Below are 25,924 nucleotides of genomic sequence, written 5' to 3' on the forward strand. Positions count from 1 at the left end.
GCGCTGCCATCTCCTACTCCACCCTACCTGGTTCTTTCTGAAACAAGGCTCCAAGGAGGGATATTATTTACCTCTACTTATAACCCCCTTACTTTCCCCTTCTCTAAAACAAGTCTCATAAATCCTGTTACTTGATGGTTTGCTTTAGGCCCAAAGTAATACTGGTTGCTTTTCAGAGGAATAAGGAAGGATGTAGACTTTTCTACCTGTGCTATTATTCTCAGTTTGGCCCCATCCTAACCTTACCCAGATCCAATCTCTACTCTTCTCTAACCTGCTGTCTTCTCAAGTGGCTGGTTCCAGAGGATTTCATAACTGGCTCTCACCAGAGTACTAGCCAATGGGAAGCACTGGAAGGAGGTCAGAAGGTGAGAAGAGATGGTCTGGGTATTTCTGTCCTGCTTCCTCCCTGCCCAGACTCCATGTCCCTCACAGCAGCTGAGTCCCTATGGCTCCCACCAGATAAGCCCCTCTGCCACAACTACAGCTCTCAGTGGACTTTGGTAACACTATTATCTCACTTGACCCTTCTGCCCTTAGCATGGTAAGGGCTTACCTTGGTGGTTAGTCTCTGGGCGACTCAGCATCCCTCAATAGCTCCCTTAACTCTGCATTCAAGTCTCCAAGTAGTCTCTTTACTAAAACTTTATTATTTGAACCACCCGAGTTAAACTCTGTTTCCTACTAGGCCCCTGGCTGATATATATGCACTTTCACAATAAAGGTTGCAGTGTAGGAATGTTCAACGTTATATATTATCAGAAGAGCTACTCTCCTTTAATCTCTTCCAGTTCTGTGATATTAGTGACCAACTAGCCTGATATTGAGGAATGGGCAGAACTTTGACCTTGAACACAAAAGGCTACGATTTAGTCTTCATTCTGTATGCTTTGGGGAAAAATCACGTGCTTCCCCTCAACACAGGCCTCAGTTTCCTCACTATAAAATTAGTATTAAACTACATCAGTGATTCTCAAAGTAGGGCCCCTGATCTCTGGGGATTCCTAAGACACATTCAGGAGCTCTGTGAGGTCAAAACTATTTTTATAAAAATACTAAGAAGTTATTTACGTTTCTCCACTTATTGACATTTGCACTAATGGTGCAAAAGCAATGGTAAGTAAAATTGCACCTTAATATGATCAAGGCAGTGGCACCAAACTGTACTTATAGTTATTGTATTCTTCACTGCCACACACTTAAATTTTTAAAATGCCAATTCCACTTAGGAATATCCTTGATGAAGCGGTAAAAATTATTAAGTGTATTAAATTCTGACCCCTGGTACATGCCATTTTAACTATTCTGAGTGATATGAAAACTGCACTTCAGGCATTTCTACTGTATGCCAAAGCAGAATGCATGTCAGTTTCAAGAGAAAGGTACTTGTGTGATTGTCTGACCTGCTGTATGAACTAGTTGCTTTTTCTATGGAACACTACCTTTACTTGAAAGAATAGTCAACAAATTGTGGTTATTGAGACTGAGGTGTTTGGCAGACATTTTCTCAAAAACGAACAAAGTGAGTCCATCTCTTCAAGGGAAGCAACTGACAGTGTTTGTTGCCAATGACAAAATTTATGCTTCCAAGCTTGATAGCTTCCCAATATTGAAAAACTTTTCTGATGAGATCATAATGATATTAACAAAAGTTATTTGTTGATATCATATAATGAAAGCTGCCAATATCTTAGCATAACTCAGTGATATATATATACCTTATTTCTAAAAATGGAAGCTTTGTATAAGGACTCAGAAGACCTTGGTTTGAATCCAGGGTCTGCCATTTTCTTGCTACTTCAGCTCCGTTGCTGCGTCTGTAAAATGAGTTTCCTCTGTTTCTTCTCTGTAAAATGGGTATATAGTAATAAATGTTAATATCTATACCGAGAATGATATAAAACAAATCCATGGCACCTGGTTAATGTTGCACAAGGGTTTTCTATCATAATAATAATCATCATCATCACATTAGGTGGGAGGACCTAGACATTACCTTTCTATACAGCATATGACTTCAGCACAAAGGCTTTGGTAATAGATATTGCCAGATTCAAATCCTAGCACCACTTACTAGCTAGTGACCTTGGACAAATAATTTAATCTGATTATAGGTAATAACATGTATGAATACACTAATTAATACTTACGTGATTATTGTGAGGAATAAATTAGATAATGCACATTACATGCTTCGCCCATGACTTGGTTCATTAGATTAACTCACTTAAACTAGTAATTGGGAATTTAAGAAATGTTTCTTGAAACATTATTATAATCATGATTTTACACAATTATATCGTGTAAATTATATCATAATATGATGGCATTAATATTTTCAGAAGGATCCCCAGATTTTTGTGATATTTTCAAGCAGTGATATTGGTAAACCAGCTCTCTAGGAAAAAAAAAAAAAAAGCAAAACTGTGCTTTATAGCATCTGCGAATTTCTGTGGTGTAAATACTCCCACTATGGCCAATTTCAACATGAGGGCTCATGGGGTAGCTCATGGCTACCAACACAAGGTCACTGAGTGCAGAGTTGGGAAGAAATTTCCACAGTTGTCCCTTGTGAGTGGGCATGAGCTGGCTTCAGCACACCACTGCCCTCAAGTATAGTTTTGAGGAGGAATCATTCAATAAGCCTCATCTGAAGATTCTATTCACCAGGAGGTGAACAGGAGGTTACACAAAAGAAAAGAAGCCAAAGGAAGCAGGGTTTCTGGTGCCTTTGGAAGTATTTTTGAAAGTCACTTTGGTTTCTCACTAAATCAATCAGAGCTTAACCTATTTATACACCTGTGAAAACAAGACAATTCTTTTAATGGTTGGAAAAGTTTTGGGGGAATGAAACCTTGGGAAGCAAGAACTTAGTTTAAAACACAACTTAATAAGAAAATCTGGGATATATATAATTCCATTTATTGAAGAAAAAGAAACTTTTTTCCAATATATTCTACCCAATTATGGAATTCATGTTAGATTTTTGGGAAGAGCAAATATAGCTTAAAAAAAAAAACTCTGCTAGGCAGTTGAAATACTCTGGTTCCGAAGTTTTAAAAAATGAGGCAAGATTATATAGTGAGAGTAGAAAAAATAAGATGAAGTGGAATCACCCATGACAATCTGTCATATTAGCCATTATGAATTTCAACATCTGCAACTCAAAAGCTACAGAAGTCAAAAAATAAAAAACAAAGAAGATTCCCAAGGACCACAGACTGTTTGATGATGTTGCTCTAAGATTTCGCCCTCCGTTTATTTCACACAAAAATAAGTTAAGTATAAATAAATGAGGAGAGCTTGTGTGTAGTCAGGTGTGTTCACTGGTGCGTACTCAGAGGGGGCGTGAGAACAGCCAAATGTCTTTCTTCTCCCACACCCACTACACAAAACTCTCCTCCATGTTGCTGCAGAGTAAGAAGGAATCCACAAGCCGAGGCTGGACCAACTGCTGAAAGTCAGAGTCCTGTAGGCCTTCGGGGCAGACCCCAGCCAATCTACGCAGAGCAGCCTGGGGAGAAGACAGAAGAGGTGACACATATCAGACTGGGCCATGTCAGGTACGTGTATTTCCTTCACCTACCCTGAAATGTGCATTTCAGGAAGTGGTGCATTTACCAGACAATTTGGGCTGATCATCATGTTGGCCACTTGGCACCCCAGCGACCATCTTGGTCCCCTGGTCAACATAGCAACCACATCTCTTGTTCACCTGGCTTTATTTACACCTTGATCACTAAGATAGATGTCATCTGAAAGCTGTTAATAATCTTAGTAATGGTCTTTACTGTTTCCAGATCCCTAAAGTAAACTTAGAATAGCAAGAACTATTCATTCATCCATAAATTCAGCAAGATCCTATGGAAAGCACTATGGAAAAAACAAGAAAAGAGAGGGAGAACATATTGTAAAAGTAGATAGGGATTCTGCTACTGAGAAATTCAACATCTGGCAAGGGGGATGAACAGGAAAGAGAGGTGCTGGCAGAATAAAATCACTCCCCAGCTCCCCACACAATAAGCAATGACTATGCTATTTCTGTTTTATGTCCATGTGTCCTTGCTCATATTCTTAATCTGCAATCCAATGCTCTACTTCTGAGCTATACCCCCTCCTCCTTGCTCATACTCTTACTTGTGACTTGAAGTGACTTCCTGCTCTTGCCTATTGTTACCTCCCCCATGAAGCCTTCCCCAATTATCCTGAAGCAGAGACAGTCCATCCCTCCCTCCTCTGTGCAACCAGGGCCCCTGGGCGGACCTCAAGTTTCTCACACTTGACTGTAACTAGCTTTTAGGTATTTATCTCTCACACTAGACTCTGAGCTCCTCGAGAGTAAGGATCTTGTTTTCTATTTCTCTGTATCTGTAGCAGACAACACAGAGGCTGGCACAGGGCTCAATAAATGTTGACTGAAAAGAAATGAATAAACGAAGTGCTTTAATACTGAGATCTGCTGATAGTGCAACCTGAAACCAAATGTGAGCTGTGCACCTACCTAGACCTGTTTACCAGTTAACTGAGGCAATGCATGTTGTGTTTAATAAATATTAATTTCTTCCCTCTTCCTGGGCATATACACAGCAGGGAACAAGGTACCTCTCTTCTCCCACCTCTGGAAGCAAAAAGAGTGGGGGAATATCTAGAATGGCAAAAGAAGCAAAGAAGGAGGGAATGCAAACACTGAGGATCTCCCCATAGCACCTCACTTAATCCCTACATGATGTTGCAAGCTAAGTGTCATGATCTCCATTTTGGAAATAAGGAAACTAGGGCTCAGAGGGGGAAAGTGGCCTTCCAGACATCACACAGGAGTCCGACTCCAGGGCACTCAGACCTACACACACAGGTAGGATGCTGCAACCCCAGGATACAAGGTTATATTGAGCATAAGGCTGGGGTACCGCTCATTACCTGGACATGGCAGGTAGCCTGTTGCTGAGAAATCAGGCCAACAAAGTGAAAAGAGAGGATAGTTTGAGCTGGTTGCTGGGAGTCACAGGTGCTGTCATGTCCAGGCAGGGTCAAAGAGAAGGAGCGTGTGTCTCTGTGCATTAATGAGCAGGGTCTGTGACTCTAGCAATAGACTCCCCAGAACTGCCTCCAACTAGCACATCTTGACTCTCATGGGGCATGGTTTACCCCATGGGCTAATGAGGGTAAACTTCATAGCACTTTCTGATTCTTCTTGGCTCCAACAGGGAAAGATAACCCCATTGCCCTTGAGTTTTCACCATGAAAACAGAATCAGGGATTTTCTGAAGATGAAGAAATAAGGCCACCAGTGCATTTTTGCATCATTAGGGATAAAAAATAAAGCAAGAAGGGAGACAAGGAGACACAGAGAAATAGAACATAGACTTATCAAGAGAGCAAATAAGACAGAAAAGGGAAATAGCCAAAAAAAAAAAAAAACCAGAGAAAAAGAGACAACAGAGAAAAAAGAACAAGAAGGAAATATTAAAACAGACAGAGATGAACTTGGTGGAGAAATAAGACCAAGTATAAAAAAGAGATGGAGAAAAAAAGAGAAATCGTGGCAAAGAAAATAAAAGAGAGAGCCCTTAGGAGGAGGGGAGATAATAGGAGAGAGGTAGGGTGAGGTAAGGAGGCAGAGAGAAAAAGGAAGGAGTAGAGAGGAACAGAAAGGAGTTATGGTGATAAAAAGAGGGGAGGGAGGGAAAGGAGAAAGAGAAACTGCTAGGAAGGCAAACCCTAGAAAGAGAGCAAAGCAGAAACCAAAACACAGCAGAGAACAACAGAGAGAGAAGAGACACCCTTACCTCCCCACGGTCCCCAGAAAGTCTACAGGACATGAACCCTACCATAGCTCAGAGCACCCCCTCCTCAGTGTGCAGCAGCCTCAAAGGACCCTGCACCCTTGCCAACCCTTCTCTCAGCCTCTGCTTCTCTGGGAGGGTTAAACAGCTAGTCATCCTAGAATCTCATTCCCAGATAGCCTGAAAGCACCCAAGCATTAAACAAGCCTGGCAACCTACTGACAGCTGCTTCATTCAGGAAAAAACCATTCTGTTTGGGAGAGATGATCTGCACTGCCACCTTCCCAGACAGGGGAGACAATAAGTGAACCTTCTTCCCTCCACCTGAAGGGAGCCTTTGAAGCTGGAAAGGTCTTGGGGAAGAACAGGAATGGTGGCTTCTAACTACACCTGCCAGGCTAGACTCCAAGTGAATCTCACCAGCCAGGAGACCACACTCAAATGTTGGAACATTCCTAGGGACAAACTATAGACACCCCCAAGACTGGGAGCTAGGAAAAGGGGAAGCAAGTCTATCAGTCCCCAAGTCAATTAATACATAGTCACCAAACTCAACGTCCCATGGATATACAAAAAGCTGGAAAAAGTCCCCTGCCCTGGGAAGGTTCCAGGCTAGAGGGGGAAAAATACAAATCCTCCTCCATGAGTCAATGCTGGAGACCAGTGCCATAAGAGATGGGGAGAGAAAGAGCATGGCTTGGAACAAGACGGTCTGGTTGAAAAGTGCAGGCCTCTAGAATCAGGCAGGCCTGTGTCTGAATTCCAAGAGCCTCCCCTTACAACACCTGGGACAAAGATAATGTAACCTGCCTTGGACTGAGTGAAACAAAATCCAAGACAGGAGGCTCAGGTTCATGCTGTTTATTCTCTGGCTTTGCACCACACAGAGCTCCTGGAAAATTTTGTGAAGGAGAGAGATTTACATCTAAGCTTGGAAGGATTGGCAGAATTTTAATAAACAGAGTTATAGAGAAAACATTTGCTGGGAGCAAGGGTCAAGGCACACAGTTCAGGGTGCTCTGGCTTAACCCAGGTGGACAGGGCCTGGAGACAGTGGGAGGTCTGCAGGCCCCAGGGATGGTCGGAGCCAGACTGAGAAGGGCTGAACAGACGGACAGTGGCCCAGAAATAATGGGGAACCATGAAAAGGTTCGATGGAGATTTCATGAAAGTGTCATGATTATAAACTGTCCTTAGGAAAATTAACTCAGAAGCCACACGGAGAATGGATTAGGGAGGGAGGGGTTCTCTTCAGCATCCACCAACTCATCCACAGAACAAATATAATCCCTTTTCGGCTTGAAAGTCCTTAAAGTGATTAAAGATAGTAGCCAAGCTCTTCTGTGTGCTCTCCTTCACACTAATAAAAATGATAGCAGTAATAATCACAAGCCCTCATATTTGAATGGAGCTTTATAGTTTCCCAAGTGATTTCAATGCTACCAACATTTCCTCCGGGTCTATTCAGAGTCAGGCAGTGGTAGTTGGGGTCAATCATTACATGTTAATTTCCTCTCACTTCACTTGCTAGAACAGGCGGAATTAAGAGGATCTGTGAATTTGAATGAGAAAAAGTTACATCTTTATTTTCACCAACCTGTAACTGAAACTTAGCATTTCCTTCTATTGCAATGTGAATACAGCAACAAACCATGGCGTCTTCGCAATCCCTGTGACTTGTGATTTCCCAGTAGAAATTACAGATACTTTCACAGCCCATGAAAGTTGTTGAAAATATTTTCAAATACCATTTATGGTCTGCACGAGTCAAGATGACAATACTTACTAGACTTACTGCTAGGTCTTATTTAATGTGTTGACTAAAAAGCAAATATATTAATATATCACATATTTTAATAGTTTAATAATTTTAAATATAATTGGTTTTGGTTTTAATTCTATACATTTTATTTTTATTTTTGCATTTAAAAGATTATTCTGAAAAGGGGTCTGTAAGCTTCACCAGACCACCAAAGGCACAAGAAGATTAAGATTGCCTTGAACGTACCAAAATAAAAGCCACAGAAGGGCAGAGATTTTTGTCTTTTTTACCTGCAGCTGTATCCCCATAGCCTAGAACAGTGAATGGAACACAGAATCATTCCATAAACATTTATTGAATAAAATGTATAGCATTGAGTGACTTATCAAATGTCACACAGCTCATTAATGGTACGACCAAGACAGGTCTGATTGACTGTAATGCCCTACTGTTTCTACAACTGCGAAACGCCCATCAGAAACTCCCAGAAAAGAGACAAGCTCAGCTCAAAATGGGCTGAGGAGAGGACTTTACTGTGAGACAGCTTGAAGGATCTTTAAATCCATCACTTCCCCCTTGTGTTCTTTGATCACAAGAGCCAGCACTTTCTTCTGGAACTTAAGGGTTCTGTTTATAGAGTGGCTTCCCTGCTCCTAAATGTTTTCAAATGGAAGATACTCTACTTTGGGAGTCCTTACAGCCCTAGTAGGGAAGAATATATAGACGAAGTGTGCATTCTCTGTCTGGTACTATTGATTATTTCATGATGGACCCCTAGCAAAAAGAAGTTGGGTGGGGACTTCCTAGGATACACTTGCTTGTGTTCAAGGTGAGGATCCAGGTTGCTGCTGAATAGTCCACTCTATCTTGTTGTGTTCCTTCTCGTTCTGTTCCACAAAGGTGGAGGGAGCTACAATGCTGGAAGGGTGCCACCAGATGGGCTCCCTGTAGGGATAAGTGGACGCTTTTCTCCCTTTATACCCTTTGGAATAGGAAGGGGATATCCTTATCCTAGCTCCCATGTTCTGCAGGCACCATGACATAGACAACACCAACTGGCGTTCCACGGGAACCTCAAAGGTTCCTGTTCCTAAAACTGTAGTGGTAGAACAGAGGGAAGAGGGAGTTTCTCAGCCATCATCTTTCACACATATTACCTCATAAAATTTTCATCACGATTTTATGAATTAAGTGAAACAAATATTATAATGATCACAATCCTAAAGAGAAAAGCTAAAGCCCAGAGAGGTTTTATGGCTTACTGAAGCCAGCCACAGCACAGCCAGTTCTCCTGGCCCCCTTGTCTGCATCCTGAAGGCCAGGGGAAAAGCTGGGGGAAGACTGAGAACTCACCAGGCAGGCCACGAGCACGGCATCACTGCTGTTCCTTTCTGATGGGGATCTGCAGAGCTCGATGAGACGGGACATGCCTGTAGGAGACACAGGGAGAGCCTCAAGCCCAGGACGGGGCCCAGTCGGGCCTGACCCAGAGGTTCTGGGCCTCCCTTGCACACCCAATCTGCCAGAGAAGGGGGCTGAACCCAACTCGGGGAGTCTGTGGTGGAAACTTTCTACTCCCTCAGTGGTGAGCAGAGCCTGGTTAGGGTCAGGCCAAGCTGAAGCATCCAAGTCAAATCCACAGATGTGGGTTAACATTTGAATCTTTACCAGACAAAATTCCTAGCTGTGTCTTTTTTTCTCAAGTGCCAATTTTAGCCAGAAAATATACTGTGGCTAAAATAACATAAAACTATAGACTCTACTAATATTTCCTAGGGCTTTACTGAGCAGAGTTAAGTGAATGACTTAGCTTTGCAATGCAGACTGACTTCTTTCAAACTTTAAGAAAAAAAAAAAAAACCCTCATTATACGATAGCAGTAGAAGGTATGCAAATGCAGTCTGCGTGTCCATCCTCTGTAAGGTCTTGAAGGAGCAGGAACCCTCTGCTGCCCCAGGCTGTCCCTCTGGGTACCTGGAGGATTGGTGACACTGCCATACCTTTTCTCACGCTTCTTCCTGAAAAGCCCTTTCTCAGTCTTCACATGGGAGTAACTTTTACTTACTTTTTCAAACCACAGCAGAGGACTTGCCCCCTTGTTAAAACATTCTTTGACTCACCCAGATAAACATGGGCTACTTCTTGTGCATGCCAAATGCACCATGGACATGCTTTGAGTGTCACTCCCATGATACTGAAGTGAGAATATCCCTTTTTTAATTTGTCACCTCCATGAGGCTGTGAGCCCCTGTGGTCAGGACAATGTCACATCCAGTGTCACATGCCCAGCACTCAGAACAGAGCTTAGCGTAGGGTGGGTGCTCTGAAAATATTTGTTGGGTAAATAAGTGACTAACTGAATGAATGAGCATGTTAATGAGTGAATTAATGGAGGAGTTAATAGTGAATAATGAAGTCATGAATGGGTTAATGAATAAATGAACTAAAGGATAAATTAATGAGTAAATGAACGTGTAGATAAGTAAACAAACGAGTATATGAATAACTAAGCAAGTGAATAAATGAATGAGTGAATGAAATAATGGGGTTCTTATTAACAGTCTGCAGGTGAGTCACTATTCTGGCCAACTTTTACCACTCTAGGTCCTTTCTCCCTCTTGCTTCAGCCCCAGGTTACAAACTAGACTAGGGGCTGCACCCCTGAGCCTCCATCCCAGCATTTTCTAGCCCCCAGAGATAGGGCTTATGCCAGCCAGTCCTTGCCCTGTGTCCACTGTTGCCACCATGAAATCAGAGCTGCTCCTGCCCCCAATCCCCCCACTCCACTCCAGTCACAGCCAGCAAGCACCACTCACAGCTGAGCCGCACAGCCTCCCGTGCCACATCTGGGTCTCGGCTGAGACGAGCCAGGGTCACTGCAGCTTTCTGCTGGACTCGCTCACAGGCTGCCACCTCAGCAGGGGTCCCAGACCTTGGCTTTTCGGACAGCATGCCCATGATGAGCTGGACCCCTAGGCAGGAAGCAAGGAACAGTTGGTACCTACCCCCAGCATGGAGCCTTCCCCATGGGGCCAGCTGGACAGGTGGCTGCAGGGTGCAAGCAAAGGCTGTCAGGATGACTTCAGGGGTCTCACCCACAGGGCAGAAGCTGGACAAGGCTATTTCTCCATGCCTTCTACTCCTGAGGGTGTCTTCATGTACCAAGTCACTATACTTGGGAGGAACATCTGAAGACATCTTTATTTTTTTAGCGCTATTATTGAGCTTTTACTCAACACTGTGCTAAATGCATAGTAAATGCATAATGCCCTAAAACCTTCTAGTAGCCTCATGTATTTGGTACCATTATAATTCCATTTTGAAGCCCAGAGACAAGTGAAGTGTCTTGCCCAGTGTCACATAGTTAGTAGTTGAGGGAGCTGCTACTACAATTCAGATGTAGCATCACATTTAGGATTAAGAAAACAAAAACGAAAGAAACTCAGATAACTGGTTTCTCTGCATCACCTCTTCACTTCTGATACTGGCTGCAATTCAGACAGGTCCAGTAGTGATGAATCCCCCAGGTAAGAGGTGATCCAAACCTAAGCTGGATAATGACTAGATCAAATGTTTTAGAGTGAACTCAAGCTGGAAAAGGGTGCAGTAGTTAGACTGAGAGATTTCGACCTGAATAATCTCTGCTGAGAAGCCTCCTACCCCCCCCGAAATCAGATTCGTCTTCTGATTGTTCTAGAAACCACACCCATATCCACTCATACCTCCTTGTCTTTACCCAGTCTTTCTTTCTACAAGGGATGCCGTTTTCCCTCTTGATGCTCCATCTAAAAAACTCCATCCTGCAGGTTGTAGTAAAAGTTTATCTTCAGTGTGAGCTGTTGCCCAACTGCCCATCCCACACTCCCCTCTTCTGCACCCAGTGGCTTCTGCAGCTTAGAACTTAAGCCAGACATTACCCAAGAATATAGTTTTGCTTTGTTTTGTTGCTCCACACAGCGTCTACAATTTTTTAGATTTTTGATAGTGTGCTAATTGGAGGATTTCTGTAAAAATCTAGATTTCTGACTTCTGAAACTGCCTCCTGAATTTTAACCCTAGGCCCTCATTTCTGGACAACAAATTTTTAAAGCTTATTATGAGTTCCTTCTTTAAAAGAGATTGATCCTGTCTCTGGTGAATTCACCTCATCCATTTACATTACCTGTCTGAATTGTGTAGACATCTAAGTTTGCAACCTGTGATTTAGACCATGGACTCTCAAAGCCCAGCCTGTACAACAAGATTTGCCCTGTCCAGACCTAAGAGGCCTGTCTTCCAGTATACCCCAGTTGCACTGACACCTTTGTTGATTCCTCAAATCCTGCCCTGCTTTGGAAAATAGCTCCTTCATTAAACTCTCTTCAGGTAAACCCCGTGAGACTGCCACTGTTTCCTGAAAGAGCAGAGGGTCTTAGCACAGTGCTCATTCTGTGCCAGACCATCTTCTAACATGCTTCATGTTAATCCTCACAACATCTTTATGAGGTAGGGATTATTTGTATTTTGTTGATGAAAAAACTGAGAGGTCATATGGTTAGTAAACACAGTGCCAGGATTCAAACCCACAGAGTATGGTTCCAGTTTTCAACCTCAATCACCATGACAACCTCCCTCTGTTGCATTATTCTATTGTAGATGTTATATTTCTATCATATGTCACTTTTGTTAAGTTGTGCTCTCTGTCTAGACTGTGAGACCCTCTAGGACAAAGGCAGGGATTTAGTTATCTCTGTTCTCGTTGTCTAGCACAATGCCAGGCACATATTAGGTCTCAATAACTGTTTACTGAGCGAGTCAGTCAATAGCACTTTGTGAACCATAAAACCCTCTACAGATGCCAGATATTCCAATCTCAAATTCACAGGCCTTTGGAGACCCACTCCCACTGAACACTTCAACATAAGGCTCTATAAGTGCCGAAAGAACAGGGCACAGATGCAATAGCTCAGCTTCATGGCCTCAGCTGGCTCAGCAAAGTTTCTCATTATTAGCTCAATCACATAAAATTAACACAAAATGATGTCCTTCAATTAGTAACAGAGCAATGGGGGATGGGAAAGTGTATGTTTGTTAAGACAGCAGGGAAGCCTGGGAGAAGGGGGTTTAGCAAGAGCAGAGGCAGCCGGCCCAGGCTCCCAGCTCACTCCGCCTCATTAGCGTCTCTGGTTTCCAACTGGTTGCTAATTGCTCCCTTATTTCCCAGTCACAGGAAGCCCTCACCATCTCTGCTCCCAGCTGCAAGGCAGCCGCCTTGTCCGTTGGCAGAAACGGCTTCGATCAGCTCCCAGGCCAATGAAACCTGGCCCACCCCACCTGGACCTTGGTGACATGTTCAGCACCAGATGGAACAAGGGAGCAAGTGGGAGAAGAGATGCTCTCAGTGAGGGCTAAAGACATTCAGGTTGCCCTCACCTGCTCTACCACTCACCCCTTCCTCAGCTTTCTACTGCAGCCAAATCCAATAAGATAGGAACAATTTAAAGTTGGAATGTATCCCTTGGTAGGAATAGATTTTTTTATTTGGTGATCATATGAAATATTTGCCTTCTCCTCACCATCTTATTAAAATACCAACCATCACCACCCCACCCTGATACTACCTTACTCTTCTTCCCTGCTTCATTTTCCCCAGGGCACTGTCACACTATCATCACTGGACATTTGCTATCTTCTTATACATTATCTGTCTTCCACTAGAATTTAGGCCTCACAAAAGCAAACAAATATTCACATATATAGGCCCAGTTGCCCACATACAAGCACACACATATATGCTCATGCAAGCGTGGAGACACATGTACCTATTTTTTTTTTCTTTTTTGAGACAGAGTCTCGCTCTGTCACCCAGGCTGGAGTGCAATGTCGTGATCTCAGTCCACTGCAACCTCCGCCTCCCAGGTTCAAGCGGTTCTCCTGCCTCAGCCTCCTGAGTAGTTAAGATTACAGGCGCCCACCACCACACCCAGCTAATTTCTGTATTTTTAGTAGAGACGGAGTTTCACCATGTCGGTCAGGCTGGTCTCGAACTCCTTACCTCAGTTGATCCACCCACCTCTGCTTCCTAAAGTGCTGGGATTACAAGCGTGATCCCTGCGCCCGGCTACATGTACCTATTTACATACCCGCACAGGCATTCACACAAGCACAAAGACCAGTCCCCTACATCCAGATAATTCACATAACATGTACAATGCTGCAAAGACATACCATTCTCCTGAATGATGTCAGAGGCACACTGCTCTAGGACAGACATGTTTGCCAAGATGGTCACAATCTGGAAAAGAGAATTTAGAAACTGAGAAAATGAGCACACCTGACCTTAATGGTACTCCCTATAGACAGGTCAGACAGGGGCTACAAAGCTTCCTTTTCTCCCGTGACTCCTTCCTGTCCACCGGGCCTATCCTTCCAAGGCATTTGCTTCCATCCTCATGGGCTCCTGCCACCCAGATGTATTTCCCCGGTGACTAATACCCATTTATCAGCCTACGGCTATAGCATGGCTCCCAAGGGCCCCAGGACACCCTGGAAAGACCAGCATAACCCTGGGTGAAGTTGGGGCCCAGCTGTCTTTCTGCTCTGGTCCCCAGTCCTGAAATGCAGACAGAACAAGCAGGTCCCTGGCCCCTCAAACTCCTCTGTGCTGACTTGTCCTCGATAGCTAGCTCTTACTGTAGATTGAGTTCTTCCATCCCAGCTTCTTTCCTGAACACTAACCCTCACCTACTTTCAACCTGCGATGACTGAAGGCTAAGGTCACGTTAGAGGGCATCAGTAGGAAGGGGCAGCATTATCAAGCATTGGGTATTACATGGAATCTGATGAGAAAGTGCATACTCAGCTGCACGTTACAAGTCTGTGGTAAGCCTCACTTATCAGTCATCGCTGAAAGTCTCTGCCTGTAGGAAAGCGGTATTGACACCAGGTGGACAGTGAGTCTCAGTTACAGCTTTATGGGTTGTAACCAGCCTCAGCTGAAACCCCTGGTACAGTCAAGGGAGAAAAGAACTCACAAGCACAAACTGGATTAAGGAATGGGCTGACAGAGGACTCATTCCGGAGACCCCAAACTGCAAAAGGGTGCCAAAATGCTACTAGAATAGATTGGAAACATGGCACCCATTAACTCAGATACCACCCACAACACTGCTCCTGACATAAATAGCAAGAAGAAAATTCACCCACTTTCACAGAAATGGACAGCGCTCTCAAGTGGTAATTAAAATAAATAATTAAATTAAATTAAAAAACAATTCTCACTGATACAAGCCTCTGTCTCTTGAAAGATTTCTTCAAAGCTTGCAGGATGGTATAAGCAAAGGTTGTGCCCCTACCCCCTCCTCTGAGACGGCAGTTGACAGTCTACTGAGTACAATTCAGGCAGCTAAAATGCTGAAACTGGATAGTAATGTGATGTCTACCAAGAAAGAGTATTATCTACATTTTAATCACTCTGGATAACAAATATTGCTATTTTACTCTGGATAACAAATATATTTAAAAATGTCTCTTTTAAACAGAAAGGAAAAACTTTACCATATTAGTAGAATATCTCTCTCTCTCCTTTCCTTCTAAACACATGTTGGAAGGGGATTCCGCATTCTTAGGTTGCTGCAGCATGTGTGTGCGTGTGACAACCCCTTCCAGCTCAGACCCCATCAGAGGCCTGGTTGGATGAGCATGACTACAGTCGGCTGCCAGAGGAAGGACAGGAGAACACTCCAGAACCTTTATCCTGAAAGCAACTCTGTACCACCAGGTGTTTTATGACGGGGGTGACAAGCTCCTATTTGCAGTTAAGAAGATAATAGGACTAAAGGAGGTTTAGGACCTAGAGGCTCTTTTACTTATTTATTTACTTATCTTTGTACTTTTTAAGATTGTGTTTGTGGGCTCAGTGGAAGGAGTTAGAGGAAAAAGCTGGGTTGGAAAGTTCCCCAAGAGGCATCGTGTGCACATTCTTATGAGGGAGGAGGTACACGGCCCAGTCCAAGTCAGTTTAGAGTTTATTTGGCTATCTCTGGGCTGTTAGCAGGAAGTATGGACTCTGTTTCCACCACACAGGGGCTGTGACGTCCCACCATCACCAGGCTGGCCTCTCTGAATAAAAACACTTACTTGACATGCAGATCCATGAAGGAAGGAGGGAAGGAAGGAGGAAGGGAGGAAAAGGAAGGAAGGAAGGACAAACTAGGAAAAGAAAAGGAAACCTTTGTCTGTGGCAACGGGTTCATTACACAGTAATTATTAGCCATGTCACAGGCACCACGTAGGTCTTTGTGTCAGACTAATTTAGATCCTGTTAATGAAAATTACTTCCTTTTTACAGAGCCTGTACCCCATGTGGTTTTCTGGAGGTGCAGATGAAGTATTCAATTAAGTACAATTTGAATAAATGCCAATTATGCCCTGCTTTGAGTCCCCCTTGTAAAACATCCTTTTGTGCGCCGTAACATAGAGGGGAAAGAGGTCAATGTTTATCTTCACAGTCAAGTCCATGGGTGGGATTTTAGGGACAACTGTTTTACCTGGTTGGATACAAGTTAGCAATGCTGTCAGGGGGCAGAGTGCAGGAGCCAGGCAGACAGTTTCCCCAGCCCAGGCTAATTCAGTCTCGCCTGATGATGTTCAATTAAGTTCTATTCCACCTAAGTGAAAGGGCACCATTCCCTCTGCAGTTGTTTGGTGAATCCAGAGGACATCACCCTTGAGAGAGGTCCTAGGTAAGAGGTCAGTATAATGTAATAGCTAAGCATGTAGCTCAACCTACATCTGAATCCTGGCTCTATCACATTTTGCTATGATCTTGGCCATGTTACCTAACCTTCTGTGCCTTGGTGTATTCATTTTCTATTGCTGCTATAACAAATTATTGCAAACTTAGTGGCTTAAAATGACATGATTTTATCTTACAGTTCTAGAGGTCAGAAGTTCTAAATGAGTCTTACATAGCGAAAACCAAGGTGTTGAGAGATCTTCATTTATTCTGGGGACTCTAGGGGAAAATCAATTTCCTAGTTTCTATTTTCCAGCTTCTGGAGGCTGCTGTCATTCTTTGGCTCAGGGGAGTATATCCTTCTGACCTTTGCTTCCTTAATCACGTTTGATTCTCTGACTCTGACTCTCTTCCCTCCCTCTTACAAGAACTTCTGTGATGACACTGAATTTACCTGGATAATCAAGGACAATATTCCTATGTCAAGATCTGAACTCAATCGCATCTAGAATATTCCTGTCACTATATAAAGTAACTTATTCACAGGTTTTAAGGATTATCATGTGGACATCCTTGGGGGCCCTACCATAAGAAATAAAAATAATTCAGCCAGGCACCATAGCTCATGCCTTTAATCCCAGCTACTCCAGAGGCTGAGGCAGGAGGATCACTTAAAGCCAGGAGTTTGAGATCAGCCTGAGCAATATAACAAGACTCCGTCTCTAAATAAGTAAATAAATAAAAGGTATCTTTTAAGACCTGTATGGGCATTCAATGAGTTAATATCAAGCACCCTTTGTTAAATAAAATAAATATGGTTTGCTCTGGGCAGGAGAACCTGAAAGGACCCAAGCCTTGACAGACTGTGTCAAGAAACACTAGCCAAGTAACATGCAGCACTCAGGGGGCTGAGCATCCGTGTGGCCAAGACACGCTGCTAATGTGAGATCCCTCCCAAAGGGGAGCCTGTACCAGAGCAGGTCAACCCTTCCCATCAGAGGAACAGCAAAGTGTGTATTCACTACCTTCTCTGGCATTTTCAATTTTTTTTTTCTTTGGCCTCCAAAGACATGAAAATTGAGGCAGACAGGAAATTGATCCAGGATAGCAGGCGACCTCCCATGTCACTGATTCAAGAAGAAATGCCCCTGTGTGGTAGGAAGGAGGTTAGTGAGGCCTTTTGATGTCAGCACACACAGAGGAGAAACACTTGCCTGCAGACCGATGCAAAGGTGTGAACCAGGCCTGCTTCACATCCTAGCAATGTCTCAGCAGTCTTCCCTCCATGCCACTTGCTCTACCAAAGAGCAGAAAGAATCCAGACAAGGACATTGATTTGTAGAATTAAGGGATCTAAGGGAAGAAAAGTGTGGTCTCTTTGAACATACTTTCTTTTCCAAGGCCAGAGAGGCAAGATAGCCCAGGAGAAGGTACAGCCCTCTCCTCTTCTGCTCTCTTTTGAGCCTCTCCCTCCTGCTGGCAGACATGGCTCAGGGCCCAGGGTGCAAGACCTGAGAGGGCTGGACAGATGTGGAGACTAGGAGAAGGGCTCCTGCCTAGACCCAGAGACAAGCACATGGCTTCTTCTCTCTGGTACATGGGTCTTCTTGTTGACAGGACCAGCTTTCCCTTACTACTAAAGAGGCAAGCCTGGAGGGCTAAGATTAAGGCTGAGGAGACCGCATGATAAAAGCCATGGAACTGTTTTGGATGTCAGTCCTGTATTGCTGGCGAATAGGCTGAAGGGCTCTCCTGGGTGAAGCCCAGCTGTCTCACCCTGGGGATTACACAAATGTTGGGCTGTAAGCCCACAGTATTAGAGAGCGTATAAAGGTCAGACCATATTCTCTATGCTTGGTTTGCCCTTGGCTTTGTGGGGAGGGGCTTCTGGAGCAGGTCAGGACAGGGTGTTGGGATCCTGGATTCCTCCAATACTACACAGTATCCCTGATATGGTTTGGATCTGTGTCTCCACCAAAATCTCACGTTGAATTGTAATCCCCTATGTTGGAGGTGGAGCCTGGTGGGAGGTGATTGGATCATGGGGGTGGACCCTTCATGAATGATTTAGCACCATCTTCATGGTGCTGTTCTTGTGACAGTGAGCGAGTTCTTGTTGAAAAGTGTGAAGAACCTCCCCCTTCACTCTCTCTTGCTCTTGCTCCTGCCATGCGATGTATCTGCTTCACCTTTGCTTTCCACCATTATTGTAAGTTTTCTGAGGCCTCTCCAGAAGCCAAACAGATTCCAGCTTCATGCTTTCTGTACAGCCTGCAGAACCATGAGCCAATTAAACCTTTTTTTTTTTTTTAACAAATTACCCCGTCTTAGGTAATTTATTTTTATTTTTATTTTTATTTTTGAGACAAGGTCTGGCTCTATTGTCCAGGCTAGAGTGCAGTGGTGCCACCTTGGCTCACTGTAACCTCCATCTCCTGGGCTCAAGCCTCCTCCCACCTCAGCTTCCCAAGTAGCTGGGACTACAGGTGTGCACCACCATGCCTGGCTAATTTTTTTTTTTTTTTTTTTTTTTTGTAGAGATAGGATTTTGCCATGTTGCCCAGGCTGGTCTTGAACTCATGAACACAGGTAATCTGCCTGCCTCAACCTCCCAAAGTAATGGGATTACATCAGGCATTTCTTTATAGCAATGTGAGAACAGACCAATACAATTGCCACCACGTTAACTATATTTCCTGACCCTACCTTCCAGTCCCAAAGCTTACATTCCCTGTCTCAGACCTATCCCAGCCTCTGGTTCTGTTAGAGAACCCCGTCCCATTCATTATTGAGTATTCGCTTTGGTTCTAAGTACTTTATGAGCATTATCCCATCTAATCATCATAACGACATGAGGGAGGGAGCAAATGTTATTATTCCCATTACGCAGATGAGGAAATTGTGGCTCAGAGAGGTAAAGTGATTTGTCTACTATCACATAGCTGGGAAATGGCAGAACCAGAATGTGAACTCAAATCTGTCTGAACTAAAAACCTGTGCTGTTTCTAATATGTCACATATGTACACAACAGAGCTTTATAAACTATAGAGAGATTTTGAGATGTGAGTCAAAAACGAAACCCCTAGTGACTGGCATTTCCTGATAAATGGTATTCACAGTGAGGTCCCAGAAATGTTACAAAATCTAGTCATTCTAAAATGCCAAACAGATGAGGTATTATTGTGGGAAGTATATACTAGCACTCCTGCCCTTATGAAAGCAGTTAATTCCTGAAGGCCACAAAAAGTCAGGCTCAGTAAAAATCTCTATTATATATTAGACAAGATAATCAGTTCTCTTCCATCCTAGATTATCGCTGCTTGACAGACAGGGCAGAAGTTCACCAACACATTTGGAGGTAGCCCCTTTCCTATCTCCCCCTGTCAGATCTGTTGCTGGATTCCATGGACAGTATGGCTCCTGGAAAATACCTCCTGGGCATGAAAGCATAGGACTATCCAGGTTGCTTGTCAGGCTTTTCAATGGCTGACAATATCAGCTGCAGTCCATGCCACCTTCCTGTAGATTAGCCAAAGGGGGTAGAAGAGCCTATGTCCAAGGCTGCCCTCACCAACGGCCACACCCCAAGGGTGGCTACAGGATAGGCATATGCAACGAGGCTTCTGTTGAACAAATTAAGTGGACCTGGCTTGCCAGGATGATGGAGGGGTTCTCATTGTCCAAACAGAGGTGGTCCGTATAGATCCAAGACCAAGAGGTTCCACACAGCATTGGCGTCATTGGCAGATTCATTACCGGAAGCCTCATGGGGCATTTAATCTCCTAAGTATTTCAGGGGGTGGTGAGCACTTCAAAACCTAATTCATCTTCTTTGTCTTCATTACAGAGAGCCCTCTGATCACCTTAATCCTCCCGCTGCCACAGGAAAGAGCCATTTGTTTCTTTAATGGGTGCACTTTCACTAGCTAAGTGGTTGTTCTGAGCCAGGGCAGAAGGTGAAGCCATCCTGAGGACAGTGGAGGACGTGCCTGGCTCAGACAGTGGAGTAACATGAAAAGGTGCTGACTCCAGGTACAGAGAGAACTATCTGCTGGCAGCATGACCACATTCTCTCCCCACCCTGATCTCCTTTTCATAGGACTCAGTGAGGCTTCAAGAGGGGGCTAGTCATTCCTTGTGATAAGAAGGGGACTTCTACACATAGAGACACAGGACGTCCAAGATGGAAGAAGTCATGCCCATTTTACAGATGAGGGAACTCCTCTCTGGAGGTTCCCATTCAATGCTGTGTGCCACACATTCAAAGGCCAATTGTAATAACATTGACAGTGGCTTCCATTGATTTAATAGCTTCTATGTGCCAGCGTCTGTACCAAGAGTTTATATTTATTAATTTATTTAATTCTTATTTCAACTTTGTAAAATATGTATTATTTGTTTCCATTTTACAAATTAAGAAAGTGAGACTCAGAGTGAATTGCCCAAGGTGACATGATTATTAATAGCAAAAAAGCTTCAAACTCAGGTTGTCTGAATCCAGAATTCCTTGTCTTATTGCCTCACTACTGGATCTTGTATGAAATGACTAGAGTCTGCCACAGGAGAGGCACTTGAAGGTGAAGGCACCTAAAATTATGTCAGATAGATGAGAGACCCAGCAACTGGAGGTATCTATCTGAAGAGAACAAGAGCATGAGTAAGGCAGATCACAAAGGGTGGGCCCTCCTGTCTCCCTCCCCACTACCAAGGGTAGACATGGGGTATGTCTCCCTCAGGAGTCAATCAGGCCAATAGTCAACCAGGGTACCACCACTCTATCTGTTACTGTCACACCTTGTCTCTATGGGGACTTCTCCAACTCTTAGAAGTAATAAGATTAGACTGGAAAGGAAGTCTGGAATCATACATATCATATATAGTTTGGAGGGCCAAGCTGAGGATTTTGGATAATTCACTACTCATGCTCTTCTTTGGAGCATCAGGTTTAAAAAGTAATTATATTCACCATTTATTAAGAACTCAGTAGGGGCTAAGCCTTATATCAGGTCCTTGCATATCTTATTACACTCACCCTCACAATAACCCTGCAATGTAAACATTAATGTCCCAATTAATAGATGTGAAAATCCAACAACCAGGAGCCTTTGACTTGCTGAATGTCGCTCAGTTGATAAATGGCCCAGGCAGGACCAACATTCAGTCTGTGGTTCAACAGCAGCACCACCTCCTTTCTTCAAAGATAACAGCAGATGAGAGTCAAAGATCAAGGTCTAAGTCAGGATTTAAATTTAATCCTCATTTAAATGCTAGCTAGCTGCCTGCCAACCATTTAATTTTGGGGACATCCTCTTAAGCCAAAATATTCTTATCTATAAAATGGGGCAAATATCACCAGTGTCACAGTATTTTTAGAACCCTCATATACAAATGCTTAGATACTAGAAAATTCTCTCTGAACAGGAGCTTCTATGGTCAGCTGCCCTTTCACAGGCGATTCTAAGGATAAGAAATAACTGACAAAGTTCGGGGAACTTCACCAAAGGCACCAGCTCTACACTAGAGGCCTTTAAAAATCCTAGGGAAATACAGAACATGGATCATGCCCTCAGAGGAAGAAAATCACATGAAATAATTAAGAGGAATAAATGTTATTAGATAAGTCAACACTGCATTGTGAGGCATGAATTCTAAGAAAAGGAGGCAATTCCAGAGAGCCAAAACCATCAGGGAAGGCCTTCCTGGAGCTGCTGGCATGGAACAGAAACCAAAGCAGCTTCAGTTAAGAGATAAGGCTGGAAGAGGTGATGTTGTGGGGGCTAAAATGCAGACAGGGATAAGCTGAGTTGAGGATGAGAGGATCATGTAACTTAGAGCTCAGGTACTGGGAGGAATTTACAGAGACCACCTAATCTACTACCCCTACTGCTTGGTGGTGATGTGGGAGGCCAAGTGTGGCCAGAGGTGAAATGGGATAAAATTCTAGAACATCAGAGTTCAAAGAGCCTTTAAAATACCCGCATTCTATGTCTTCGAACACTTTTAGTAGTAAAACCCCTTTTCTACCAAAGAAAACCTTTCATGGAGCTCAAATATACAAAGAAAATTATGACTGATGTGGAGGCTGAGGCCCCGAATGAAGGTTCTGCTCCAAGCCCCTGTTTCTCATGGAGGTAAAGAGGGAAGCAGTTCACTATAGGGTTCAGTGTCAGATGGTCACCAACATGACCAGACACAGACCTTCAGAGGATGTCTAGGCACCTTCCGTGGGTCTTTCTGTCTCCAAGAACAGGCAATCTGAACAGAGATTGAGGAAGGCCCTATAGTGGCTGGGATGGACAAAGCAGGTAGGAGATCTCATAGAGAGGCTCCAAGGACAATAAGAGACATGGAAAACATATTCCTTTACCTTCCTGCAGCATGTAAAACTCATAATGGGATGGGTAAAGGGGGTAGGAGGTCTCATAAGAGGCTTCAAAGTCAATGAGAAATGTGGAGAATATTTACCTTCCTATAGCATGCAAAACTAACAGTACCCCCATGCTCTCTCCCCTGCCTCAGAAACTAAGCGCTGGCCTCCTAACCTCTGTATCCATGGCCATGGGCCCTGGGCTCAGTGCCTTCTGGGCATCTTACCTGGTCTCGAGTGTAAGGCGTGTCCACTCTCTGCTTGTCACTGCAGGCTTCCAGGAGGACACGGATGGCGTTCAGCTGCAGGAGCATCTCGCAGGCCATTGTATCAAAGAACGTGATGTTGGCAAGGGCCGCAGAGGCCAGCAGGAAGACTTCCCCTGATGAGGCCTCTTGGCACAGTTCTGGATGGCAATGAGAAAGAAAATAACTTCCATGCCAAGTGTTTTCATATCAGTTGTCTCATTTGGTTCCCACAGTAGCTCTGGGAGATCTTTTGAGCAGGTGTTATAATAGCCATTTTACAGATGAGGAAAGTGGCTACTAAGAGGGAACAGTATCTGTCTACACAGGTGGCAAATGGGATTTGAAACCTGGTATGTAACTCTACTCAATCCTTCATCCAATAAGTATTTATTGAATGAAAACTATGTGTCAGGCACCACTGGGGTCTTGGGATGGCATAGTGAACAAAACAGGTCAGGTCCTTGCCCTTGTTGAGCTCACACTCTACTAGTGGGCAAGAGAAAATAAACTGTAAAAAAATTACTATACATAATTACAAAGTCTGATAAACACGAGGGAGAAAATAAACAAGTGCTAAGAAAGAATAACTAGCGGTCTGCTGAGGTGTGCAACAAAAGGTGTCCCTAAGAATGTGACTTTACAGCTGAGACCTTAAGGGAAGAAATGGGCCAGTCATAAAAATACTTGGGGAAACAGAATATTCTAGACCAAAGGAAAAAGAGATATAAAGCCTGTGAGTCGGGAAGGAGCTCCCAGTCCATTTGTGTCTCCGGTAGTGCACACTAGCCTGCTGCTAAGCTTGCCTTAAGGAAGAGACTAAAGGTGAAAGAGAGAGACTATACCCCTCCAGCTGCCATCAACAGAGCTTCGGTGCTTTCTTTCAGTCCCAGGATAAGGGTCATCTGGCAGCAAGAAAGTCCTATACCAAGTTTCTGAATGTCAGGCTCTTTATCTCTAATCCTGGTGGTCCTAGCTTAGCCCTACCAAATTCCCCCATTTACCATCTGTAATTGTACTAAGGGCCTTTAAGGAGCAGAGTGACCTCATCCTTCCACCACCTGACACATCCTCCATGGGCTCCACAGAACCTGGAATGGACGCCCACCAAAGGAGGAGGCATAGATGGGCTCTATCCATGGTGCTTCCCCCATTTCAGTGGACCTGATGTCTGGCCCTCAGCTCCAACTTGACTATCAATCAAGGTACTTCTCCAGTCCAGTCCCTCTCCTACTGATAACACCTCTACAAAACCACAGGAGCCAAGGCCATACTTCAGGAAAAGAGTCCCAGGAGAGAAAGAAAGTTCGGGAGACAAAATTGAGCTATCTTCTATCCTGGTCCCTAGTTCTTGCCTCCAGACAGTCTATACTTCCAGGTTCTGATGCAACTACCACCTCTTGGCACCTACCTGTGAATGCACATTCTGATCCCTATCTTTTAGTTTTAGTAGTAAAACCCTTTTTCTACCAATAACATTAGTCTAACACCTGCAGTGGGCCTTGCACTGTGCCATTAAATTCTGAATACCCTCAAATTAGAAAATGATTGTCCACATTTACAACTAGCTGAATCTTAGAGAAGCTAGTAGTAGCAGCAGCTACCATTTATTGAGTGTTACTCACTGCTGTACATATTTTTTACTTCATTACATCATTTAATCCTTACAACAATCCCATTTTTATCACTATTTTATAAATAAATAAATTGAGGATTGAAATGTTAAGTGATTTGCCCCTGGTCTTATGGCCAGTAAGTAACTCTTTGAGGTTAGAATCAAATCCAGGTCTGCCTGACTCCGAAGTCCCCATTCTTTCTACACTCCAAGTTGCATCTGGTCTCTCAGCCTCTTTGACTCATTCCCAGCAATGCTTCCACAGACGTGCATCTCGGTTCTATCAGGAAGGTAATGCCTCCCTCTTGGCAATGTTGCTCCCCACAGCCCAGGTTTGACCATTAGATAATTCAAACTCTTGATCCAACCACCCAGGACTGGAACAACAGATTAGCCAAGGTATTAAGAACTCTGATTCCCTTTACTCCAATGATTGCCCTATCCTCTGATTTTGGGGAAATCACTGGAGTCCCCAGCCCCTTCCAGGCCACCTCCCTACATCCAAGGTTTTGGGTGAGTCTACAGAGCTCATCGGCCCACTTTGCTGTAAGATTCCTTCTAGGTCCTAACACTCCCCCTCATTCTCATTCAGTTGCTATTGCTGCTGACACAGCAATTATTAACACAACCAACTAAGTGCTTTTTAATTTTGCTGCACATTTATTTGAACTACAGTCTGAGTCACCTGGGATGTGTTAGGAAGATTAAATTGAGGATTCCAGTGACTCATTTATAAATGTTTCCAGGGAATGGCAAGAAGTTGGAGGGCTATTTCCCACCAAAGAACAGAGCTCTGGCTTCCTGCCCAGAAGATATCTGCTGAATCTCAGAGTGGACTATACAATGCATCTTCATCAGGATGAAATAAATAGGAAGATTCCTTGGCTCCAGGGAGAAACCCAGCCTGGGCAGTGAAGCAGGAATGAATATATGACAATAGTGAAAGGTCACTTTGAATATATGTACTTTCATTTATTTGATAATGTTTATAAATTGAGAAATTTTCTATGAAGTTTACAATTTTTGTCTTATCTTTAAAAGTCTATGCCTTTCCTACATGGTAACAATCAACTGAAATTTACCAGTGACCACCCCTTTAGACAGTGCATGGACTTTTCAATTTGACACAGGACTCAAACACCTTTATTCTTCCACCTGGCTCTCTTCAACTCATTTACATTTCTTACCAGGCTCTGGTGGATGTTGAATATGAGACTCCTGGCATAAGTGAGTCCTAGTGCTGTTGTGTGGCCTTGAGAAAGTAACTTAACCCCTCTAGGCTTAGATTTCTTCACCCAGAGAGTATGCTTGAAACTGTAGGGTCTCTTGAGCTCCCCCGAGCCAAGACTTTCAACAATGGGCTTCTATGTTTTCTCAATTTTGAATAAATGTGGACATTGGCAAATTGATCCTCCTAGCCTGACCTGTGAGTACC

At 43.7% G+C, this 25,924-nt stretch overlaps 1 protein-coding gene across 6 annotated transcripts in view; it reads right to left on the reverse strand.

Moving 5' to 3' along the window:
- Window positions 1-2,239: 2,239 nt before the first annotated feature.
- The window catches only part of INSC (INSC, spindle orientation adaptor protein), a 133,330-nt gene continuing 109,645 nt past the window's right edge, over window positions 2,240-25,924 (reverse strand). For 4 of the 6 annotated variants that reach the window (XM_025356937.1, XM_025356941.1, XM_025356943.1 and 1 more), the window contains 5 exons: window positions 22,857-23,035; window positions 13,753-13,819; window positions 10,362-10,517; window positions 8,899-8,975; window positions 2,240-3,514 (listed from right to left, as the gene is read on the reverse strand). In XM_025356937.1, coding sequence (XP_025212722.1) covers window positions 3,386-3,514; window positions 8,899-8,975; window positions 10,362-10,517; window positions 13,753-13,819; window positions 22,857-23,035 — 608 coding nt within the window. In that variant the 3' untranslated portion in view covers window positions 2,240-3,385. Of the gene's footprint in view, window positions 3,515-7,780; window positions 7,857-8,898; window positions 8,976-10,361; window positions 10,518-13,752; window positions 13,820-22,856; window positions 23,036-25,924 lie in introns of all 6 variants that reach the window. The other 2 variants (XM_025356942.1, XM_025356940.1) reach the window with 2 other exon arrangements.

Source organism: Theropithecus gelada, chromosome 14, assembly GCF_003255815.1.
Source record: "Theropithecus gelada isolate Dixy chromosome 14, Tgel_1.0, whole genome shotgun sequence".
NCBI lineage: Eukaryota > Metazoa > Chordata > Mammalia > Primates > Cercopithecidae > Theropithecus > Theropithecus gelada.